We start from the raw sequence: 22,192 nt of genomic DNA, 5'->3' as shown, positions 1-22,192 counted from the left end.
AAAGAATGTGATGGATCCTAGCCACTGTTCCAACTGGGGCCGGTGGGTGGGGAGGGATGGTTAGCCCCAAGGCTCAGGAGGGGAAACTGAATCCAAGAACAGAGAGTAACTTTTCCAAAAGGCTCAGAGGAAGTCGGTGGAAAAGCAGGTACAGCCCCCCCACCCCCAACCTCCTGTTCTGGATCCCCTTATGCTGAGCTCTACCTGGTGGTCACCAAGGGGTGGCCATTAGAACTGGACTTGCCTGGCTACAGATTGGAGGCCCCTCTGCATCAGGCCAAGACCCACTGAGGAGAGCTCTCCTTTCTCCAAACCTCTGGCCCAGCCGGCTGCCGGGATGAGGGCTGTAATCAGGGCTATTCCAATCCAGGGCACAACCTCAGTCTGGCTCAGACATGGGCATGGCTCTGCTGCTGATGACCACGGGGCCCAGAGGAGAACGACAGGGGACTAATACAAGCAAGAAGTCGGAGCACCTGTCCCGCTCCAGAAACACCTGCCCCCTGCCGTCGGAGAAGCCACACCTACTGAGAGTCCGAGGACTTCCTAACCAGCAAGGTCAGTGATGGCCACTGAGCTCAGCCTGCCCTTGACCAGACTGCCCTGGGAGGGCATCTCAGAGAAGCTGCCTGCCGGGGGCATCTCCCAGCCCTGCCTGCTCTGTGACCTCCGTCTTGGCCTGTCTTCTCTTCTGTAAAGTGGAGAGGTAGGGAGAGAGGACCTCCAGGGCCTGAGCTCTGATGCTCTGCAAATCCAGACAGCTCCCTATCCTGTCCTTCATCTCAGGCAGGTGCAGGCTTCAGAGAGTCCTTCTGACTTTGGCCCAGGTGACCTGTTGGAGCCTGTCCAAGGGATGCTTGCCTTCCGGAAGCTGGCTCATACACACAGGAGATCTGATCATGCTGGGAGGTACCTGCCCATAAGCTCTCTTGGGGCAGAGGCAGCATCTGCCTGGTTCACAGCTCGCCCAGGCCAAGCAAGGCACCTGGTAGCAGGGTGGGGGGCTCTGCATAGTCGCTCAGTTGTGTCTGGCTCTTTGTGACACCCCCCACCCCACCCCACCCCATGGACTGTAGCCCACCAAGCATCTCTGTCCAAAGGGATTCTCCAGACAAGTATACTGAAGTGGGTTGAAGAATACTGGAGTGGGTTGCCATGCCCTTCTCCAGGGGATCCTCCCAACCCAGGGACTGAACCCCGGTCTCCGGCATTGCAGGCAGATTCTTCACCAGCTGAGCTACCAGAGGTGGGGAGACTCAATTAATATTTGTGGAAGGAACGATGTAACAAACCTGTCTCTGCTTGCCATCCCTCTGCTTCTGTGTGCTCTTACTTGGTGGGGGGCGCAGTGTTGGGTCTCTGCAGCAGGTGGAGGTGGGCTCTGGGTTGTGGTGAGGGCTTCTTTCCAGAGCCCATGGGTTCAGTAGTTGTGGTACATGGGCTTAGTTGCTCCTTGGCACATGGAATCTTGGTTCCCAGACCAGGGATTGAACCTGCGTCCCTTGCATTGGAAGGCAGATTCTTAACCTCTGGACCACCAGGAGAGTCCCTGCTTCTGTGCGCTTTACTTCTGACAGCTCACACCTGCAACTTTCTTCCAAGGCCTGCCCTTCAGCTGCTGAAACTGATTGCCTACAGGCACAGAGAGGGAAATGCCTGGAAGCTTCCAACCCCAGGGGCAGCCGCTTGTGACTATCCGTGTCTGTGGAAGCCAAGCTCCTCTCCCTAAATCAGGGCAAACTCTGAGGTGTGATTATGCCTAGAGCTTCCTGGGATCGGGCTAAGCCTGCCTGAAATCACACCCTGGCTTGGCGTCCTCCCTTTCCTCTCCTGCCTCCCCTGTCCCTTGCTGGTTTCTGCTGAGGCATTTCCTTAATGGATCACTGGGGTGCGAATCCCTGTCTCCATTCTGCTCTCTAGGAAACCATATTCAGAAACAAATGAAAAGCCTGCTGGCCACAGGAGACTTAAGATTCCCAGGAGGAAATTCAATTTAGTCCATGCTGCCACATGACCCCCATGGGCTTTGATGGGGACAGCAGATGCAGAGACCCTGGGCAACCCTCCAGGAGCTTTGAGTCTGAGGGATGGAGGTGGCGGAGGTTCCCTGGGCCTTGCTTGCCCTTGTGGGCTCTGCCAGAGACCACACTGGGTTGGGGGGGCAGAGAGTCTCCGACAACATATTTATTGAGATCTTCTCTCCAAGTCCTCTGATAACGCCAGGCAGGAGAGAGGGCCCCGGAACAGAGAGGAGTGGCCTCAGCTGCTGGAAGAGTTGGAATCCCTTCTGCATCCCAACCCCCAACCCCACCCCACCAGCCAGGGAGTCCCTGGAAACCTTGGCCTTTCTTCCTGAGCCTACCTGCCACGCTCTTGAAATATTCACTGATTGGATTTAATCTCTAATCATATCATGCCCTCTGCCCCCAGACTCCTACCATGTGAAGGACCTTCAGGAAGTGTTTTGTAGCAGGAATCCCCCTGCCTACAGAGTTGTGGACAGCACTCTGGGGAAGGGTGAGCTCCTGGGCGCAGGGATGCTGATGGCCTCAAGAGATGAGGTGGGCTGCAGTGTGGTAGGAGGGGAACAAAAAACCTGTCTGGGGGCATGAGGGAAGAGGGCAAGAGGTGGTCCCCAGACTTTATGAAGAGCCCTTCCTGCAGGAAGCCCTGGCAGACGCCCCCTAGAGGCCTCAATTCAACCTGCAAGCTTGCTTCTTAAGCTGCAGCACCCCCAGACAGTGGCTCTGGAAGGGCCTCCGAGCTCTTCTAGCCCACTCTTCTACCTTCCCAACGGTAGAGGCTTAGAATGAGAGAGGCCGAGGAGCTGCTTGAGATCACACAGCAAATCTGTGAAGCTGGCACCTTTGTGCCACCTCCGCGTTCTTCACAAGACCAGTAGAATTCTTCCTTCTGTTTTCCACCTCGACAGTAAAATGCCTCTCTCCCCTGCCATGGGACCCAGTGACATGTTCAGGATGTGAAGTCATATAGGAACAGTCTTTGAATTCAGAAACATCTCCTGTTCATAAATACCCAACTAACGACTGAAACTTCCACGGCTCCCAAAATAGCTTTGGATCCAGCGCTGGCATTTCCAAGAACAGATTTTTATCCTTTCAAGAATTCTATGAAAGCAGAGAATCCTCTAGTCTGTATGCCTGCTCAAGAGAGCTCCTTGATCCTGGTCACAGGTTGAGCCTTGACCCTGGTCACAGTCTGTGGACATAATCTGGTCTTATTTCCAGATAAAAGGTATCTACTTTGGTTCATCATAATTATGTCAACCTCAATTCATTTTAGCACAATGTTAGATTACTCTGATCATGCAATTCCCCAACTTCTATTGAAAGGAGATTTCTTGCTCGTAGTGACTCTTGGGACTGACTCCTCAACATCTACTTCAGGACTAGATGATTACTCTAAGCCCATCAATCCTATCCCCTTTGCCAGTGACTAGCTCAAAGATGGAGAGTTCCTAAGCCAATATGTGTCCATAAGACCTAAGGAGAGGCAATATCTCCAGTCTCTCTTCCGGGGCCTGCTACTGATAAGCATGTTACCCCAGCTGCTGCCAAAGCCCTCCAATGATGCTGAGGGACATGAGGCTCAAGTTGAAGCCCTGTGGAGAATGGGAGAAGAGACAGAAGAACCCAAGCCTGCCAATGTCATTGAACTACTGAATCAGCCAGCCCTGAAGCCAGACCTGCTTCCTGCTTGTGAGATGATGCACTTAATAGTTTAACACACTTTAAGATGGGCAGATACGCAGATGACACCACGCTTATGGCAGAAAGTGAAGAGGAACTAAAAAGCCTCTTGATGAAAGTGAAAGAGGAGAGTGAACAAGTTGGCTTAAAGCTCAACATTCAGAAAACTAAGATCATGGCATCTGGTCCCATCACTTCATGGCAAATAGATGGGGAAACAGTGGAAACAGTGTCAGACTTTATTTTTGGGGGCTCCAAAATCACTGCAGATGGTGATTGCAGCCATGAAATTAAAAGACGCTTACTCCTTGAAAGGAAAGCTATGACCAACCTAGATAGCATATTCAAAAGCATTACTTTGCCAACAAAGGTCCATCTAGTCAAGGCTATGGTTTTTCCAGTAGTCACATATGGATGTGAGAATTGGACTGTGAAGAAAGCTGAGTGCCGAAGAATTGATGCTTTTGAACTGTGGTGTTGGAGAAGACTCTTGAGAGTCCCTTGGACTGCAAGAAGATCCAACCAATCCATTCTAAAGGAGATCAGTCCTGGGTGTTCTTTGGAGGGAATGATGCTGAAGCTGAAACTCCAGTACTTTGGCCACCTCATGTGAAGAGTTGACTCATTGGAAAATATTCTGATGCTGGGAGGGATTGGGGGCAGGAGGAGAAGGGGACGACAGAGGATGAGATGGCTGGATGGCATCACCGACTCGATGGATGTGAGTTTGAGTGGACTCCGGGAGATGGTGATGGCCAGGGAGGCCTGGCATGCTGCAGTTCATGGAGTCGCAAAGAGTCAGACATGACTGAGCAACTGAACTGAATGGAACTGAACTGAAGATGGGCATTCTGTTATCTGCAGATGGAAGCATCATAAATTACTCCCTGGCCTCCCTGCCCCTGCTTCCCCCTGCCATGGAGAGACTGGCTGCCCAGGACTCCAGCTCTGGGGGTTCCAGTCATGTCTGGACTAGGTAGAATAGCTAAGCATGTTGCCCAGGCAGGCGTGTGGTGTCTTCCAGGTGGGAGTTTCCTATCTTTGGTGAGACAAGCACAGACTCAGATAATTACATGATATGCCACTGGAAAAGCTGTCGTTAATTTTGACGGCAATAAAGCGCCTTGCCAGCAAGTTAAGCTAATTTCATGAAAGCACTGGGAGGAAGGTCATGGACTGGATTCCAGCTTATTAATAATGTCGAGCTTCATTTGAACCATTCAGGAAATTCCTCCCAGTTGCCTCCAGCAAACTGCCACAGGTTGCTACTTTCCTCTGAAATCAACAGTCTTCCCATATGCAAATGTGGATTTTTCTGTTTTTCCCTAGAAAATAATTAAAGTCACAGAGCCCAATAAATACTTAAACAGATTGTGGTTTTAATTAAAAACCTTTCTCCAAGCCTGCAGCTGCAGGTCTCTCTTCCCAAACAGGCATGCTGGTGACAGCTGCAAATATGAGAACCTGGGTTTAAGCATCTGAGATTAGAAGACTTTACAAATAATAATAATAGCAATTCTGATTTTTACCTATGCCATGGTGTGTGGGAGGTACAGGAGGAGTGAAGAGAGATTTTGGGGGGAGGGCCAAGGCCCTTCTTCCTATTGGAGAGAAGTACACAAGCATATAGGAGCATGCTCAGTGGCACATCTCATCATCCCTGTACCCAGTGCTAGAAGATAATAATGATAGTTCATTCTAGCTATTGTTGGGAGGGGAGGAATAGCTCATTTCTGAGCACCACCTAAGTGCCAGTGTTTTGCATGCATTGATTCATTTAATCCTCACAGCAACCCAATAAAAAAGTTATTATTTATACCCTCCACTCCACTCCCCTCACTCCACACAGAGAGGTTAAGTAACTTGGCCAAGGTCACACAGTACATACATGGTGAAGTCAGATGATAGCACCTTCCCTCCTAACCACTATGTAGAGTGTGTATGAGGAGAAGGAGAGATGGAAGTTGGGACTGAAGCGTGTTAGTCGCTCAGTTGTGTCCAACTCTTTGTTGGACCCCAAGGATGTAGCCCACCAGGCTTCTCTGTCCATGGAACTCTCCAGGCAAGAATACTGGAGTGGGTTGCCATGCATTCTCCAGGGGATCTTCCTGACGCAGGTCAGGGAGATTAAACCCAGGTCTCCTGCATTGCCAGCAGATTCTTTATCATCTGAGCCAAGGTTGGGGACAGGCTGGGGGTGGTGGTGGTGTGATTTTATAAGCAAGGACTACAGAAGCTGAAAGGTGGGAAGCTGTGTGTTTAAGAGATTTTGGCTGGAGGGCAAGTGGGAAGGGTCTCCTGAATAGGCTGCTATGCTGCAGATACTTGATGCCCTTCTGGGTTCTGTCTTTCTTACTCTCAGAGACCCTTGTTCTTTCATTAAATCGCCTGCCTGTCATATTAAATACAAGGGCATGATTTCCAAGTCATTGTCTGCTAATTTCATCATCTCTGTGGTTTCTATTTCTGTTGACTTATTTTTTTCTCTTAGTTATGGGTCCTATATCCACCTTCTTTACATGTACAGTAAGTTTTGATTGGACACTGCCCATTATGGAAGTTTGGATTTTTGTTCTTTTCCTTTAAAAAGCATTGAGCTTTTCTTTAGGAAGGCAGTAAATAAATACAAGGGCGTGTTCACCTCTGCGTGCAGTTGCAGTGGAATGGTCTGCACAGTGTTATATGTCCTAAACATTTCATCAAACGTCTACTACTTCCAACTCTGCAGTTTTCTATTTCCTTCTTAGACCCTGAAAGAGATTTTCTTTTTCAGATACAGGCATTTTATAGGTCTGGCAAAATCAGAAGACCTAAGGTCGGCCTTCTAGGCGTGTGTGTGTGTGTGTGTGTGTTAGTTGTTCGGTCGTGTCCGACTCTTTGCGACCCATGGACTGTAGCCTACCAGGCTCCTCCATCCTTGGATTTTTCCAGGCAAGGGTACTGGAGTGGGGTGCCATTCTCTTCTCCGGTCTAAGCCTGGGTACTGGACTCAAAGAGAAAGCACTTAGCCTGCACAGGGAAGGTAGGGGAGGAGTACAGGGTGGCTTCATCCCAGGAGAACTAAACTTCTTCGTTGCTCACCGAGTATCCAGAGGGTGCCAATTGTGCCCTGGGCGTGGGAAACAGCGGGGTGCAAAGTGGGGACTGTGCCTGTGTTGTGTGTGGGGCGGGGCGGGGCGGGGGGTGGGGGTGAAGAGGCTGTGGATTCCTGGGACGTCCGCTGAGTGGTGGGCATGGGGACGAAAGCTTTGGTGCTTGGGTTAGCATGTCCCACTTCGGAATGTCGCACCACGGGATGCAGAATCGGGAGCCGCGCAAGCTTCGGTCCCGGCCCACAGGTTCGAGCCTCAGAACCTCCCGGCCCAAGGTACCCCAGCCGCTGCCCCGCGCCTCTGAGCCCAGCAGGCGGTTTCCAGCAGGGGGCGCGCGCGAACCAGGGCTGGGCCCGAGCTTTGAATAGACAGAATCCGGGTAGCTTAGTGCCGGGATCCAGGGGGTCTCAAGTCACCCTACCCTCGGAACCGTGAGGGTCGGCAAGGTCACAGTTAAAAGTCCACAAAAAGGTGCCCAGAGCTCGAGTTACCCTCTCTGGGTTATCTAGGGTCGGCACCGCAGCCTGGTCCAAAAACCTTAGCCTAGATTCTGCAGATTTCAAACCTGGGCCCTTCACGCTGGCGTCTTGGAAACTTGTACCTCTTCTCTCCCCTATTTCCACGCACCTAATTAGGTGTCTGTTTCTTTAACCGTAAAAGACGTAGGCGGAGGTGGGGGTGGTATCTTCGCTCCCGCTCCCGGTTCTCCAGCCCTTCAGTAACTGTACCATCATCCACATTACCAACATTAGAGAGGCTGGCTCCTGCGCGCCTGGCGGCGCCGGTGGAGATACGCACAGCCTTCTCCAAGAGGAGCTCGGAGGCAGATTCTGGAATCGTAGCTCCCAACCGAGACCTCGGCTGACTCTGCCCCGGGGCGACTCGGGCGCCAGCCCTGCCCGGGCGGGCACTGAACTCTTCAGGGTTCAAGGCGGGGGTAAGGGTTGTCTTTTCCCCCAAGGCAGGCTCGGGGAACAAAAGCGCTTGCAGGAGAGTGGGTGGGAGCTGCGAGGGTCCGCGGGAATTGACTCCCTCTCCTGGGTGGCTACTGCGCCCTTAGCCCCCCTCCAGGCGCCTGGAGCCCGGTCTCCCTGCCAAATTCCCCTGGCTTCTACATCCCTGGCAAAAGAACAAGGAAGGGGGTCTTTCTCGGCTCGCGGGCCCCAGAGGTCCCCAGGTGGGGCGAGTCCCCACGGTAGAGGGAAATTCTTCTGCAGAAAGAGAGACAGGTCATTTTTCCTTCCATTCCCCGGCTTCTATCTTCCAGTCCTCAACCCTTCCGAGTTACTCCATCCCTGCCTCCCCTTAAGCTTCCTAGCCCAAGGCAAAAAGAACCAAAACGGGGGGAGGGAGTGAAAACTGGTCCACAAGTCACCTGCTTCCAAGCCTGAGTCTAGGTCACTGCCTTTAAGCCAGGCACCCCTCCCGCCGCCAAAGAAAGTCTCCAGGATCCCCCATCCAGGACTCTATTCTCCAACCTGGCTGCAGGGCTCCCGTCTCCCCAGATCCCTCTTATTCAACCAAGGCTCCTGGAATTGCCCTTCAAGATTCCCAAGATGCTCAGACTGTACATCCAGGAAACCCCCCTTGCTGTGCAGACAAAGAAGCTGTGCCAGGCCTGCTGGCCGGCGCCATTCCCCCACCTAGCCAGCCACCACCACCCCCAACTCACTCCTGAACTAGGGACCTGCTCCTGCTGCCCCTTACCCCTCCTCCCTCCTCGAAGACACCTTCTCCCTCTGGGTGCCCCCATCGCCTTCCCGGAGGCATCTGTAGGGATTACAGACACAGGCAAGTGGAGTGAAGTTCAGGGTTCTGAATTCTGGGTTAATTAGATGCGCTGGTCCCATCAGGGCTGCCTGTAGCGACCGCAGGAATAGGCGAGAGGAAAGGATGCGGAGTATGCATGGAGCAGTCTGTTCATATTTAATTTACAAAGCCTCCTCGGAACCCCTGGTGGGGTGATCTCTTTAGATGCAGCCCTCCTCACCCGTCGCTCTCCCCCACCTACTCAGCTCATTAAAATGCTCAAATTCAAATAAGAAGATTGATCTGAGAGGCCCCAAAACCGACCCACCTCCAGAGACCACCTTGGCCGGAGTGAGGGCTCGGGGGCCAAGAGCCCCCAGAGTGCTCAGTGTCTACGGAAAAACCGAGGAACGGGGCTCTGCATGTTCACCGCCTGCAACCCCCTTTCCGATTCTGGTCAGCAACTCTGTCTCCAGGGCTGTCACGGGCACTGGGGGAACAGAAGTCGAGATCTATACAAACGCATGGACATCCCTGAGCCTCCACTCTCTTCTCGCTAGAAGAAATGTCGGAGTTTCGCCAGAGACAGGAAGAGCATATATTCGAGTCTGCTGAGGCCGACTGTTGTGTGAGGGTGTGAGACGGTAGGGCGGTATCGGGGCTGCGGAGGCTGTCAGGGATAGTGTGTGTGTGTTGGGGGGGTGGGGTGGCTGATGGTGTGTTTGCTGGTTAGACCGTGAAGACGTTGGTGGGGGCGGAGGAGGGAGAGAGATGCTCAAGCTTTACATCCCCAACGCACAGTGCTCAAAAGGAGCAGACGTTTTGTAACCATGCCTCTCCATCCCGCCGTCTGCTGCAGCCTCGGAGCCCCAAGCTAGCAAGACCAGAGGGCGAGGCTCTGGGGTTCGTGGGAGCGCAGGCTGGTACCCACGCGCCCTGCCCCACTCGGCGATACGCACGGTCCCATACGCTGGGCGGTGGGCTTCAAGCGCTGGGTTAGCCACAAAAGACAAGACGTACGCAGTCCAGCTGAGGAGGCTGGGATGGGGCGGTGGTGGGCTGGGGAGGGGAGCGTCGCTTCTCCGCGTGCCCAGTAGGGCGGTGCGTTCTAGTCTACGGGTTGGGCTGTTGGGGGTGGGGAGGGGGCGGGGAAGACAGGGGCTTGTAGCTGCCCGGATCCAGGCAAAAATAGCAGGGAGGGTGAGACGCTCTGCTAACACTATCAATTATGCATCGTGTTGAACGTGGCTTCGGGGAGGAGGCGGTTAGCAGCGAGGGTGCGGGAAGGAAGGGTCCGCGCGAGCCGGGCGGCGCGCGGCTCAGCCAGTCCCGGGCGAGGTCCGTCGGCACCACCGCCTGCCTTTGCAGAAAGAGTTTTAAGGCAAAGACACGCCTCCCCCACTTCAGGCGTGCGCCTTTCCTTCCCCCAATTCCTCAAAGATGATTTGTCTCACGTGTTGCGGGGCGTAAAAGAGGCTCGCATTCAATTAGCAGCAAAGCTAACGGGCCCTGGCGGGACTCGGGCGTGAGGGTGAGTGCGCATGAATGTGTGTGCGTGCAGGCGGAGGGGAATGGTGAGTGTCCCGGGTGTGAACACTGACCGGCGAGTGAAAATGTGCGTGAACGTAGCGAGAGCTCAACACATTGGCGCGATTATTACATGATGATGGGTAATTCTAATATTGAAGAGCAACTGTGTGGACGGTGTGAGGGTCTGTGTCTGTGCCAACATGTTTGAACGGGGGGGAGGAGGCTGCATAATTAAGAATAGTGATCATGTCTGCAGATGTGTAGAGGTAGGGGAAATGTGGGTTTGGGGAGTGCGGTGAACTAGAAAGAGCCAAGTCGAGGGCGGTGGGCGTGGGGGCGCCTCTTTGTGACCAGGGGAAGAATCTCTACGGCTTTAACAACTGTAGACGATGCGGGAGGTGGGAGAGGCTGCGCAAAGCCCCGCAGCCCGGGAGGACTTCAATCTGCAGCCGATGAGAGGTGCGGGGAGACAGATGCGAAAGAGAAAACTGAAGCGGGACCTCAGGGCCAGGGGAATCCACAACTTACCGGTCCCTTTCTCTGCCTCTCTACCATCTTCCCCCACAGTCGCAGCAACAGATGTGGGGAGCGCCCTTGGGCTGTCGTCCTGGCTCCGCGACATCCAGTCTGGAGAGGGGGTTGCAACCCGAGGGCAGCGCACGGAGAGTTGGAGAGCAGCCGGTAAGCCTCGGAGACCACTGCACAACCCTGGCCCTGGAAGGGATAGAGTCCGTCCAGGGTGCCAGACCCTGCTGGCTCGTCCAAGCAGGAGACAGCGGGGAGCAGAGGGGAGGGGCCTTCCCTCGGGAACAAGAGGGAGTGGGGATGCCGGTTCTAAAGACCAGAGTGTGGGAGGGGCTCTGCCAACCTGTCAGGAGCCCTAAGTGGAAGCCGGGATTCTGTTTGTAGGTGCGTTTGTTGTGACTGGAGATAAGAATATTTTTTTGCAGGGGGGGAGGGGGTCGTTGTCAGGCATCTGGGCTACAGAAGAGAGGCCAAATCTTAAACCTTCTACTTGATTAGCTAGTGACAGGCGCCTTAACCCCACTGGCCAGGGACACCCCCTCACCCCATGGGAGGTCCTGAGGGGGAAGTGAGAATCTTTAGTGACATCCCTCCATTGCTCTTGGTCCCAGCTTGGAGAAGGAAGGTTGACTGAGCAGCCCTGATGGTTTTCCCTCCCTGGAGTTGCAGTCCCCGGGGAAGCAGCTTTGATTGCAGCCTGAGAGGGGCCTGTCGAGCCTGCTTCCCCATCCCCATCCCATCTTCCTGCCACCTGCAGCAAGCTCACACCTTTTGCTGAACCGCTGGGATTTCAGTCTCAGAGGGCTGTCTACAGACACAAGTGCCCGCCTGTGTCCCGGTATGTGGGTCCGCCCATGTGAGGACCTGTGCCCTGATGTCTGTCAGTTCCAACAATGAACAGGAAAGTGCCTTGCCCGGTGCTGGAGAACGCTGTACAAAGGCTGTGTTCAGTTCAGAGAACAATGAGGTCTCCAGAGTATATGGTGCCTGTGTCTGGGTGTCTTTGTGTTTGTCTGTCTATGAAATGTGTTGGGACCCCCTAAACCCCTAAACAGAAGTCCCCGTTTGATGGCAGGTGCCTGGGCTTGTGTTGTATTGTCCAGCGTCTGTATGGGCGTGTGTGGGCGAGTTCTGTGCAGTTCCACAAAGAGTTCAGGGGAGAACAGACGGTCATGGACAAAAATAGCCTATGTATCCCTTTCACTGAGTTAAACCTAGGGTTAGAAATAGAGTCAGGGATCAATGCAAAGCTCAGGGCAGACCGGGTATCGGCCCAGCCTGTGGAGGGTCTAGCTGTGGAGGCTGACAGGATAGGTAGAGAAAAGAGCGAGGTGGGAGGCTGCTAGAAAAGGAAGTCTTGAGAGGGAGCACCCACTGAATCCTGAGACTTATTGAGCTCCAACTCGTGCCTAAGAGAGACTCTGGGCCCAGAGCAGAAAGTTACCAGAGCCCTGGGATCTGCCCTAGACAGGTTTACAGGAGGCAGGGCTTGGCAGGGGAGGGAAGCTAGAGCTGGGTGAGTCACATTCTCCCCCTACCCATCTCGGTCCCACGCCTCCCTCCTCTCTCTCCCATGCCTATCCTCCTACCCCCACCCCATGCCTACCACCCCCTCACCCCCCCCCCCATTTCCACCTGCAGGATCAGCGATGGTACCCTTGAGGGCCCTGTGTCTGGCTTGGGCGCTGCTAGGAGCGGCCGCAGCGTGCCCAGAGCCGTGCGCCTGCGTGGACAAGTACGCGCACCAGTTCGCCGACTGCGCCTACAAGGAGCTGCGCGAGGTGCCAGAAGGACTGCCGGCCAACGTGACCACGCTCAGTCTGTCGGCGAACAAGATCACCGTACTGCGGCGCGGGGCTTTCGCCGACGTCACGCAGGTCACCTCGCTGTGGTTGGCGCACAATGAGGTGCGCACGGTGGAACCGGGCTCGCTGGCCGTGCTGAGCCAGCTCAAGAACCTCGACCTGAGCCACAACCTTATATCCAGCTTCCCATGGAGCGACCTTCGTAACCTGAGCGCGCTACAGCTGCTCAAGATGAACCACAACCGCCTGGGCTCGTTGCCCCGGGACGCACTCGGTGCGCTGCCTGATCTGCGCTCCCTGCGCATCAACAACAACCGGCTTCGCACGCTGGCTCCTGGCACCTTCGACACTCTAAGTGCGCTGTCGCATCTGCAACTCTACCACAACCCCTTCCACTGCAGTTGCAGTCTTGTGTGGCTGCAGGCCTGGGCCGCGAGCACCCGGGTCTCCTTACCCGAGCCCGACTCCATCGCGTGCGCCTCGCCTCCTGCGCTTCAGGGCGTGCCGGTGCACCGCCTGCCCGCCCTGTCCTGTGTACCGCCCAGGGTGCATCTGAGTGTGGAGCCGCCGCCCGAGGCGCCGGGCAGCCCCCTGCCCTCCGGCCTGACGCTCATGATACACTGCGTCGCCGAAGGACACCCCACGCCCCGCCTGCAATGGCAACTTCAGATCCCAGGTGGCACCGTAATGCTAGCCCCGCTGGTCCTGAGCGGGGAGGACGGCGGGGACGGGGCGGAAGACGGGGAGGGGGAAGGAGATGGGGACGGGCCAACGCAGACAGAGGCCCCAACCCCGACTCCAGCACACGCCTGGCCGGCTCCCCCAGCCACCCCGCGCTTCGTGGCCCTCACCAATGGCTCCCTGTTGGTGCCCTTCCTGAGTGCCAAGGAGGCAGGCGTCTACACCTGCCGTGCCCACAACGAGCTGGGTGCCAACTCCACGTCGGTACGCGTGGCAGTGGCAGCTGCCGGCCCCCCAAAGCACGCTCCTGGCGCAGGGGGAGACCCTGATGGGCAGGCTCCAACCTCTGAGCGTAAGTCCACAGCTAAAACCCGGGGCAACAGCGTCCTAACGTCCAAGCCCGAAGGCAAAATCAAAGGCCAAGGCACGGGCCGGGTTAGCGTACTCGGGGATTCAGAGATAGGGCCGGAGCAGGAGGAGGCTGAGGAGGCAGGTGAGGGTGAAGAACTGGAAGACCAGGTCCCCGCCGACCCGATGGAGGAGCAGCGCTGTGGCCACGGGGACCTCTCGCGGTACGTGTCCAACCACGCCTTCAACCAGAGCGCCGAGCTCAAGCCTCACGTGTTCGAGCTGGGCGTCATCGCGCTGGACGTGGCGGAGCGGGAGGCGCGGGTGCAGCTGACGCCCCTGGCGGCTCGCTGGGGCCCGGGGCCCGGGGGCTCTGCGGGAGGAGGGCGACCCGGGCGGCGGCCACTGCGCCTGCTCTATCTGTGCCCGGCGGGGGGCGGCGCAGCAGTGCAGTGGTCGCGTGTCGAGGAGGGCGTCAACGCCTACTGGTTCCGTGGCCTGCGGCCCGGCACCAACTACTCCGTGTGCCTGGCGCTGGCAGGCGAGGCCTGCCACGTGCAAGTGGTGTTCGCCACCAAGAAAGAGCTGCCCTCGCTGCTGGTGATCGTGGCGGTGAGCGTGTTCCTCCTGGTGCTGGCCACCGTGCCCCTGCTGGGCGCCGCCTGCTGCCATCTGCTGGCCAAACACCCAGGCAAGCCCTACCGCCTTATCCTGAGGCCGCAGGCCCCCGACCCCATGGAGAAGCGCATCGCCGCCGACTTCGACCCGCGCGCCTCCTACCTCGAGTCCGAGAAAAGCTACCCAGCGGGTGGCGAGGCGGGCGGGGAGGAGCCGGAAGAGGCCCCCGGGGAGGGCCTCGACGAAGACGCGGAGCAGGGGGACCCCACTGGGGCCCTGCAGAGAGAGGAGAGCCTGGCGGCTTGCTCGCTGGTGGAGTCCCAGTCCAAGGCCAACCAAGAGGAGTTCGAGGCAGGCTCCGAGTACAGTGACCGGCTGCCCCTGGGTGCCGAAGCGGTCGACATCGCCCAGGAGATTAACGGCAACTACAGGCAGACGGCGGGCTGAACCCCCAGCCTAGCTGGCAGCCCATCCCCGTCCCCAACCTCGGGTATCTGGGAGCAGAGGCGTAGGGCTGTTAGGATTTATGCCCCAACCCCACCTTCACTTACTCCACCCCCTTACCCTGACTACTGGGAGCGTCCAGTGGGGAGTGGGACGATTTCACCAGTCCCACCCACGACGGTCGTTGTCCCTGTGGGCTGAGTTCCCCTCCATGCAAGCACAGTTCCCCCCGGCTCCACCCGCCCTGTGTGAGACACCATCCGCTGACCGTGAGGCGAACTCCAAGCCTCTCCATTCCCACTCCAATTATCTGCGCAATCCCGCCCCGGAGCCCACTTCACTGTGGGCTCGGAAGCCGAAGGAAATGGAAGAAGACGTTAGAAATATCTGATGGTCATGCTGTGGCTCGCGGTCAGCCCAGGACCCCCAGCAGACGTCCCTGGCGTGGAGCGCTATGGCGTCCCGCCTCAACCCCCTACTCTGCCCTTTCCGGGGCTGCGCATCCCAGCAGCCAGGATTCGGCGGCAATCCCGTTTCTAGTTTCAAAGCCCCCTCCTGACTGGAAACCAAACGCTTCTGTACTTTCATCGCTTCTCCGCTTCGGACCTGCTGGAGCCGAGCCGGGTGCCTGGGGCGCATTTCAGCGCCGCACTCCGATTTTCATATTTTCGTTGTGTTCCAAGACAGCGACTCTCCGGGTCTGGTGCTAACACTCCCTTCTTTGCCTCTGGGGAAAACTGTGTGTGTGTGTGTGTGTGTGTCTTGGGTTGGGAGGAATCCGTCTTCTTTCGCCCTCTCCCCTAACTTAAAGTGCCGGAGAACCACGCACCCCTTTTCCGCGGAGGGTGCGGCCTTGGTCCCGGGCCAATTTCGTTGTGGGGGACTTGGGGTTTCCGGAGACTCGACAGCTCCGCTTCCGCTGCTGCTCGAGGCCTGGACCTCAGCTCGAGAAGGGCCGGGGAGCCCAGGAAACCTGCTCTGGCTTCCTGGATCAGGTCTCCCGTGAGGGACTAGTGCTCCAGTTCGCACAAAGCCTGCGCGTGACTGCGGCGAGGTCCGGATGAAGAAAAGTCACGGATGCTCGCGCCTCCCCGCCCCGCCCCTCCTTCGAGAATAGTGTTTGCCCGGCTGTAGTCCTAGACGAGCGTGCTCTGTAGGAGAAAAGTCTGTGTCCCGTAAAAGTGTGTCAAGTATAGTGTTGGGAGGCGGGGGGGAGGGAGGGCGGGGAGAGGGGACGCGGCGCGGCAACTGGGGCGGTGGTCTTTTTTTTTTCGTTCTTCTTGCAGAAAAGCCTAGGGGTTGGGGTGGGGGGTTAGGGGCATCGGGGACCAGACCTGTCGGTGAAGCGCAGCACAAGTGAGGCCTCGGGGTGGAATAGCCCCCTGGAGCCCGCGCCCTTTTCTAAAGGCGTCTGTATGATGTAAACAGTCAATAAACAATCGATTTGAACTGGGCTTGGTGACTCTGTCGGGGTGGGCGGGGGGGGGGGGGGGGGGCGTACAAAGGGAGGGGATGCAAGAGGAAACCTTAGAAGGAAGGAACCCCTGGGATCCTCCCTTTGGGGTCTTTTGTGTGATTTTTTTTTTTTTTGCTTGACTGCTGTGTGACTTTTTTTCTAGGTGTTTACATCCCGGTGCCTGCTCTGGGCGCCTCCAACTCCAGGATGGAGCCGGGAGACCAAGTGGGATGGGGGGGGGCTGCAAGTGAGTGAGGAGGGTTAGCAGGGAGGGAGGGGTGGTTTTCTGCAGACTGAACTCTTGGGGAGCTCCAGAGTGTGCGCGTGAGTGTGAGAGCGTGCACAGCCCTCCCTGGTGTGACCCTGTCACTGTAATGGGCTGTGGCTTTGTTTGTGAGGACTGCCTAGTTTCTGTGTCTCAGCACCAGCTTGGGTTGTGTGAGGAGGTAGAGGGGCAAGACTTGTGCAGAAAAGTTGGCACAAGTCATGCACAGGACAGAGCAGGCAAATGATAGAGAGCAGCAAGGGGGGAAACTGCAAAGAACAAGCTGGCACCTTTACCCCAGGAGCCCTGTGTGTGTGTGTGTGTGTGTGTTGGTGGTGGCAGTGATGATGCTCAGTGAAGTGATGCATGGACACCTGGTAGGGCATGTGATGTTGGTGTGGGCTGAGGTATGTACCCTCAGGACTGGAAGCATACTGATTTTAGTCCTAGAAATGGGGCTTCTTGGGTGGGAAACAGGAGAGAAGAAGGATGAAAAGTGACCCTCCTGTCCAGCTTACAGTGCTGGGACTGGGCTGGTGTGTTTCAGCTGAATGTCCTCCCACCTCCTCAGGTGGTGGTGGGGTGGGGGATCGCAGGGTAGGAAGGAGGGTGGAAGAGGAAAAGAACAGAAAAGAGTGGGGCAGGTGAAGAGTCCATCCCTACGCTCCCTACTTCTCGCTTCCAGTCTATCTCATCCCTCACCCTCTCTGTGGGTATCAGGTCTTCCTAACTGGATCAGGCTGGTCTGGAGACCAGGCCCAGGTCCAGACATCCAGCATTCTGTCCCAGCTGGGACACTTCCCAGGGCCAGAGCCCAGTTTCCCTTCCCAGGCCAGCAAAGCTGTCTCTGAGAAAGATTCCCCTCTGAGGGCCACAATCCTAAGCCCCGCCACTGTAGTCCACACCACTGTCAGGGACATAGCTCAGAAGTATAATCTTTTAGGAAGCAGGCTGCTTTGTTCTACCTGCAAATGCTGCTTTTGAGCAGGGGGCAGGGACTGGCCCGATTTCTATGGTTCATGAATCCAACCACACGGTTGCATCTGGACACAGGCCTGGCTGATGAGTGCTTATCGATGTCAATCCCACACAATCTTCTCATTGTGGGAGGGCAGGCTCGGAGAGTGAAGGGCTCCTTCTTGTCCCCTCTGTTCTAAGGATTGAGAACCCTCCTGGAGAACTCCTAGGATCCTGTGTGCCCCTAAGAGACTGTGCAGAGTTGCTGAGAGTTCTGCCCTTCTTTGTCCTAGGCCAAGCTTCCTAATGAACACACACTGCTCAGGTGGGCCTCATGCCCCTTTGGTGGGGCCAGGCCCAAAGGCTTGGCCCACAGGACAGGAATGGGTGGGTGCTGAAGGGTGCTGTGACACTCTGCCCACCGCCTATTGAGACACCAGCCTCTCAGGAACTCCGAACTTTCTATCTGAATATTTGGCCCATGCATAGAATTGTCCCCAGCCTCCAGCCTTCCTTCCTGTCTCTTTTTATATTTTATTCTTTCATTTTCTCCCCCTCTCTTTTCTGATTTTTTTTTTCTTTCCTGCTTTTCCCCTTTTTCTTCCACAAGGAATGTCATAAAATCCCAGGATGGGAAGGGACCCTGAAGACTTACTAATTCAACTACCCCCTCTGAGATTCGATTCTTTTCTACACTGTCTCTATTAGGTAGTTGTGCTCACTCTATATGGGAACTCACTGTTCACTCCCTCTCGCTGAAGAACCGGTGTTGAGCAGTTTAAAATGTCTGCCCTCTACATTTCCAGCCCCCAGGCCTGACACTGCTTTGACACGTGCTCTGTGAGAACTACAGATGTGTGGAGGTGAGAGCCCTGCCTCCATCCCTCACTGCAGGGCTCCACAGCTTCTCATGCAAAGCACATTTGTGAGCCTCTGCTGAATGCTTTGGGTGCTGTGCTAGCTAGCTAGCTCCAGTGCATTTTGTCATAAAGCTTGTTTGGGTGGGAGTGGTGTGTAATGGGTTGAAGAGACAGACAGAGAGAGAGAATCTAAGTGTGTATGAGGGGACCTGGAAAATGGTCAGAGAATGCAGGATGACAGCAGTAGCCTTGGAACTCGGAGCAATTTATCAGGAGCAGTAATTCTTTGAGCTACAGAAACCAGATGCCCAGGATGTGGCCTTGAATCAGATCAGAAAACTGTCTGCAGAAAGGTGATTTGAAAGGAGTGCCCCCCTCCCCACCGCCCAGCATCTCTTAAAGATCAGCTGGAATGAGAACCATCTTGAAGATCATTAGAGAAAGTCCATTAATACAAAAGGACAAAAGGAGGCAGGGCTTCTTTGAGGAAGTAGCAGCTGGTGCAGGGTCCTCAGCGTCCTGATCTCCTGTCTGGGATGCAACCCCCACCACCGCCATGACACCTGAATAACATCCGCAACTAAAGCTAACATCTCTGAAGATTACCTGAGTCAGTAAATGTTTGAATTGCTATTCCCTGGTGGTGATGGTAACCTCGGATTTCCTTCTGGGGTATCAGGGTGATACATTTTGGTACATAAAGGAAAGGGGATGGATGGCATCTTGCTATGGCTGCCTTGCCCCAGATTTTTTTTTTTTTTTTAACATAAGTTCTCTAAACTCTACTTTCCTTTTGGAGGATTTTTCTGAAGGAGTAATTTTTTTCTTTTTTTTTTTAATTTGGCTGTCAGGTCTTAGTCATGGCGAGGGGCTTAGTTGCTCCATGGCACATGGGATCTTAGTTCCTGCCCAGGAATCAAACCCACATCCCCTGCATTGCAGGGCACTTCACAGGAAAAGAGGGACCTTCTGTCTGCACAAAAGAAGGCATCTTCTATAAAGAAAGAACCATGACTGCAGGAGCATGAAAAAGAAACTGGGGGACCTTGTCCTTCTAGGGATTATATGTGTTCTCTGCTGAAAAGGCAAGCTCAGATACTAGGATATAAGAAAGGCCCCAGGTAGAGGCCATAAATTGCCAAGTTTGACCTAACAAATACCTTTACCTTGTAAATCTCCAACATAAAGACAATGACAAGAGCAATTCTGGAAAATTGAAGATGGAGCTACCAAAGCCACTTCAGTTGTAATGTGTCAATTAATTGATTGTATTTACAACACACCCACCCACGCATATGTGCTCAATGACAAGCTTTTGCCTTAGGACTCAATAGAGAATAACATTACATTGAAAATGAAAGATCTGCTGTGACTGGCATACAAAAGAGATTGAATTATAAAACATCTTACAATATTAGCATTTATTTCAAAATATGGCCAGTGTTCCTAATGAGACTTGATATGGATTAAAAAAAAAAAAAAGCCATCCAAAGACCCCATGATGGGCAGACTTGTTGGTTTAAATTAGTTGGAAAGATTTTGTATCATCTGTTGGTTGAATAAGCAATTTAGGTAATTTGAAGATGGTATGATTTTTTAAATTGTGCTAATTGCATATGCTTTGTCTGGACATGTGAATGTAAGTTCAATAATTAAGTTCAAGTCCACATGGAATAAGGAGAATGAAAGTGTTTATATTTTTATCAACTGTTTGCTGCTTAAACATTTCCCCTTGTGTATTATGAGTTAATTTGGTTTTGGCAAATTAGACGCATTTTCTCTTAGCAACACGCTAGCAAACTGGTCCTTAAATTGAGTCTAAAAGCCATTCAAAGCATCCAACCATTTGTGAGAAAAACTGCCACAATCATAGAGATCAGAGAGAAACTTCATAAGAATTGATCAGTGTTGAAATGGAGAAAAGAATGGGAATGGAGAATTAATTACCAATGCTTTGTAATAAAAGTGGACTATCATGTATTAAAACTGGCTGGAAATGCTACTGGTGATCAAACATTAATAAAAATATTAATAATACCAATACTGGCTAAGATTTATGCAACTACCATGTTTAAGGCATATGCTATAGAACTTGTAAGCCTTATTTTATTAATCCTTACAATAATCCTGTAAGATGATATTATTTCCATTTATAGACAGAGACCAAAGTGCAGAGAGGGTTAGTCATTTGCTGAAGGTCACATAGCTATTACTTGCAGAGTTGAGTGAGGTTTGTTCTTTGGTTATCTGGCTCCAACATCAGAACTCTAAAACACCAAGCCAAACCTCCTCCCAATACCTATATAAATCAGTTTAAGCAAAGGGTAATGTATTTTACATAGTGTTGCCAAAGTTGCTTCTAATTATGGAATTTGTCTAGAAAAAGGATTTCTCTTGCTGTCTCTCACATTACTCAAACTAGCATTGCCGCCCCCCCCGCCCCACACCACAATTTAAGATAGGCATGATTTAATACATATGGTTATAGCCACACTGAGACAAATCTTTGACAGTATTCTAAAGGTAAAGATACAAAGACTTTATGATACAGCAATTTCACTCTCGGGCAAATACCCAATAGAAACGAACGCTTCTGTCCATCAAAAGACAAGCGAGACTTTTGATAGACACAAGCACAAGGATGTTCATACTGGCTTTATTTGTAATAGCCCCAAATTAGAAATAACCCAAATGCTCACCAACAGTAGAATTGGGGGGGGGGGGGGGTTGCCAGGACTGCAGTATATTCATACAATGGGATACCACACAACCACGAAAAAGAACAAAGATACAATTACACACAACAGCATGGATGTCATAACGTTGAGTGAAAGAAGAATATGTAATGTGTGATTTCATTTACATGAAGTTCAAACATGGGTCAAACTAGTTTTTGGTGAAAGAAGTCAGAATAGTGTCTAAAGGGACTGACTAGGAGTGGGAGCGGTCAAAGGAGTATTCTGAATTGTGAGAAAGGGTTTCACATCTGGATCCAAGCGGTGGTGTTCTTTGTCTTTATTTTGGCCGCTCCGTGAGGCTTGTGGGATCTTAGTTCCCTGACCAGGGATCAAACCTGGGCCCTCAGCAGTGAGAGCCTGGAGTCCTAATCACTGGACTGTGAGGGAATTCCCCTGGTGGTGGCTTCATATCTGGAGATAGGTGGTAGTTTCATGGGTCTGTGCATATGTGAAAATTCATCAAGCTATAAACTTGTAATTTGTGCACTTTATTGTATTTGTTATACTCTGATTTTTAAAAATGGAAAAATAACCCTTGGAAACAAAGCAACGAAATAATATGTACTCATTATGTTAGAACTGCCCTGACCAATGCATCAGCCACTAGCCACATGTGGTTATTTAGATTTAATTTTAATTAATTAAAATGAAATGAAAAATTCAGTCCTCCATCGAATTTCACAGTTCCTAACCACATTTCAAGTGCCCAATAGCCACAATTGCCCGGCGATTTCTGTATATCGGTTAGCAGAGACAGAGAACATTTCCATCCTCATGGAAAATTCTGTTGGTAGTGTTTCAATAGAAAATTGAAAAATGCTGAAATATATAGAAACTTCCCTGGTGATCCAGTGGTTAACAATCAGCCTTGCAATTCAGGGGATGCAGGTTTGATCCCTAGTCAGAGAACTAAGATCCCACATACCCCAGGGCAGCTAAGCCCCTGCGCCACAACTATTGAGCCCACACACCTCACCAAAGGGAAAGATCCCATGTGCTGCAATGGAGACCTGAGACAGCCAAATAAATAAATATTTTTTTAAAGTATATAGAAAAATAACAGTATTCATAGTACCACATCCAACAAAAATCATAGTTAACATTTTATATGCCTTCCAGGCTTGCTCTAAAAAATTTTTTATGAAACTTACATAAAACTTTTTGAAATTACATGAGTGATGTATGAATGCATTCTCATCCTAAAATAACTCAATGCTGATTAATTGAAACTCCCCTTGACCACTAGCTGCAATCCCAGCGTTCTCTCCAGTGATAATCACTCTTATTGGGGTAGCGTGTAGCTTTTCACACCCTTTTTGCATGCTCTTGTAAACATGTATGTATCTGTATGGGCGCAAGTGGTAAATAACCCACTTGCCAATACAGGAGACATGAGACTCAGGTTCCATCTCTG

The 22,192-nt window shown here is 53.0% G+C and overlaps 1 protein-coding gene across 1 annotated transcript; it reads left to right on the top strand.

Moving 5' to 3' along the window:
• Positions 1-10,337: 10,337 nt before the first annotated feature.
• ISLR2 (immunoglobulin superfamily containing leucine rich repeat 2) lies at positions 10,338-14,505 on the top strand. The gene is made up of 3 exons (XM_052660007.1): positions 10,338-10,347; positions 10,649-10,762; positions 12,248-14,505. The coding sequence occupies exons 1-3, from the start codon at positions 10,338-10,340 to the stop codon at positions 14,503-14,505; spliced, it is 2,382 nt and encodes a 793-aa protein (XP_052515967.1).
• The last annotated feature ends 7,687 nt before the right edge of the window (positions 14,506-22,192 follow it).

The sequence above is a fragment of the Budorcas taxicolor genome, chromosome 21, assembly GCF_023091745.1.
Source record: "Budorcas taxicolor isolate Tak-1 chromosome 21, Takin1.1, whole genome shotgun sequence".
In the NCBI taxonomy this organism is placed as follows: domain Eukaryota; kingdom Metazoa; phylum Chordata; class Mammalia; order Artiodactyla; family Bovidae; genus Budorcas; species Budorcas taxicolor.
Note: the sequence above shows the minus strand (reverse complement) of the source record. Positions and strands in the feature narration are given on the sequence as shown.

Excerpts from the sequence above, each read along its gene's own strand:
- ISLR2 (XM_052660007.1), top strand. Across the intron at positions 10,763-12,247 it reads GGAGAGTTGGAGAGCAGCCG|GATCAGCGATGGTACCCTTG; the intron begins GTAAGCCTCGGA and ends TTCCACCTGCAG.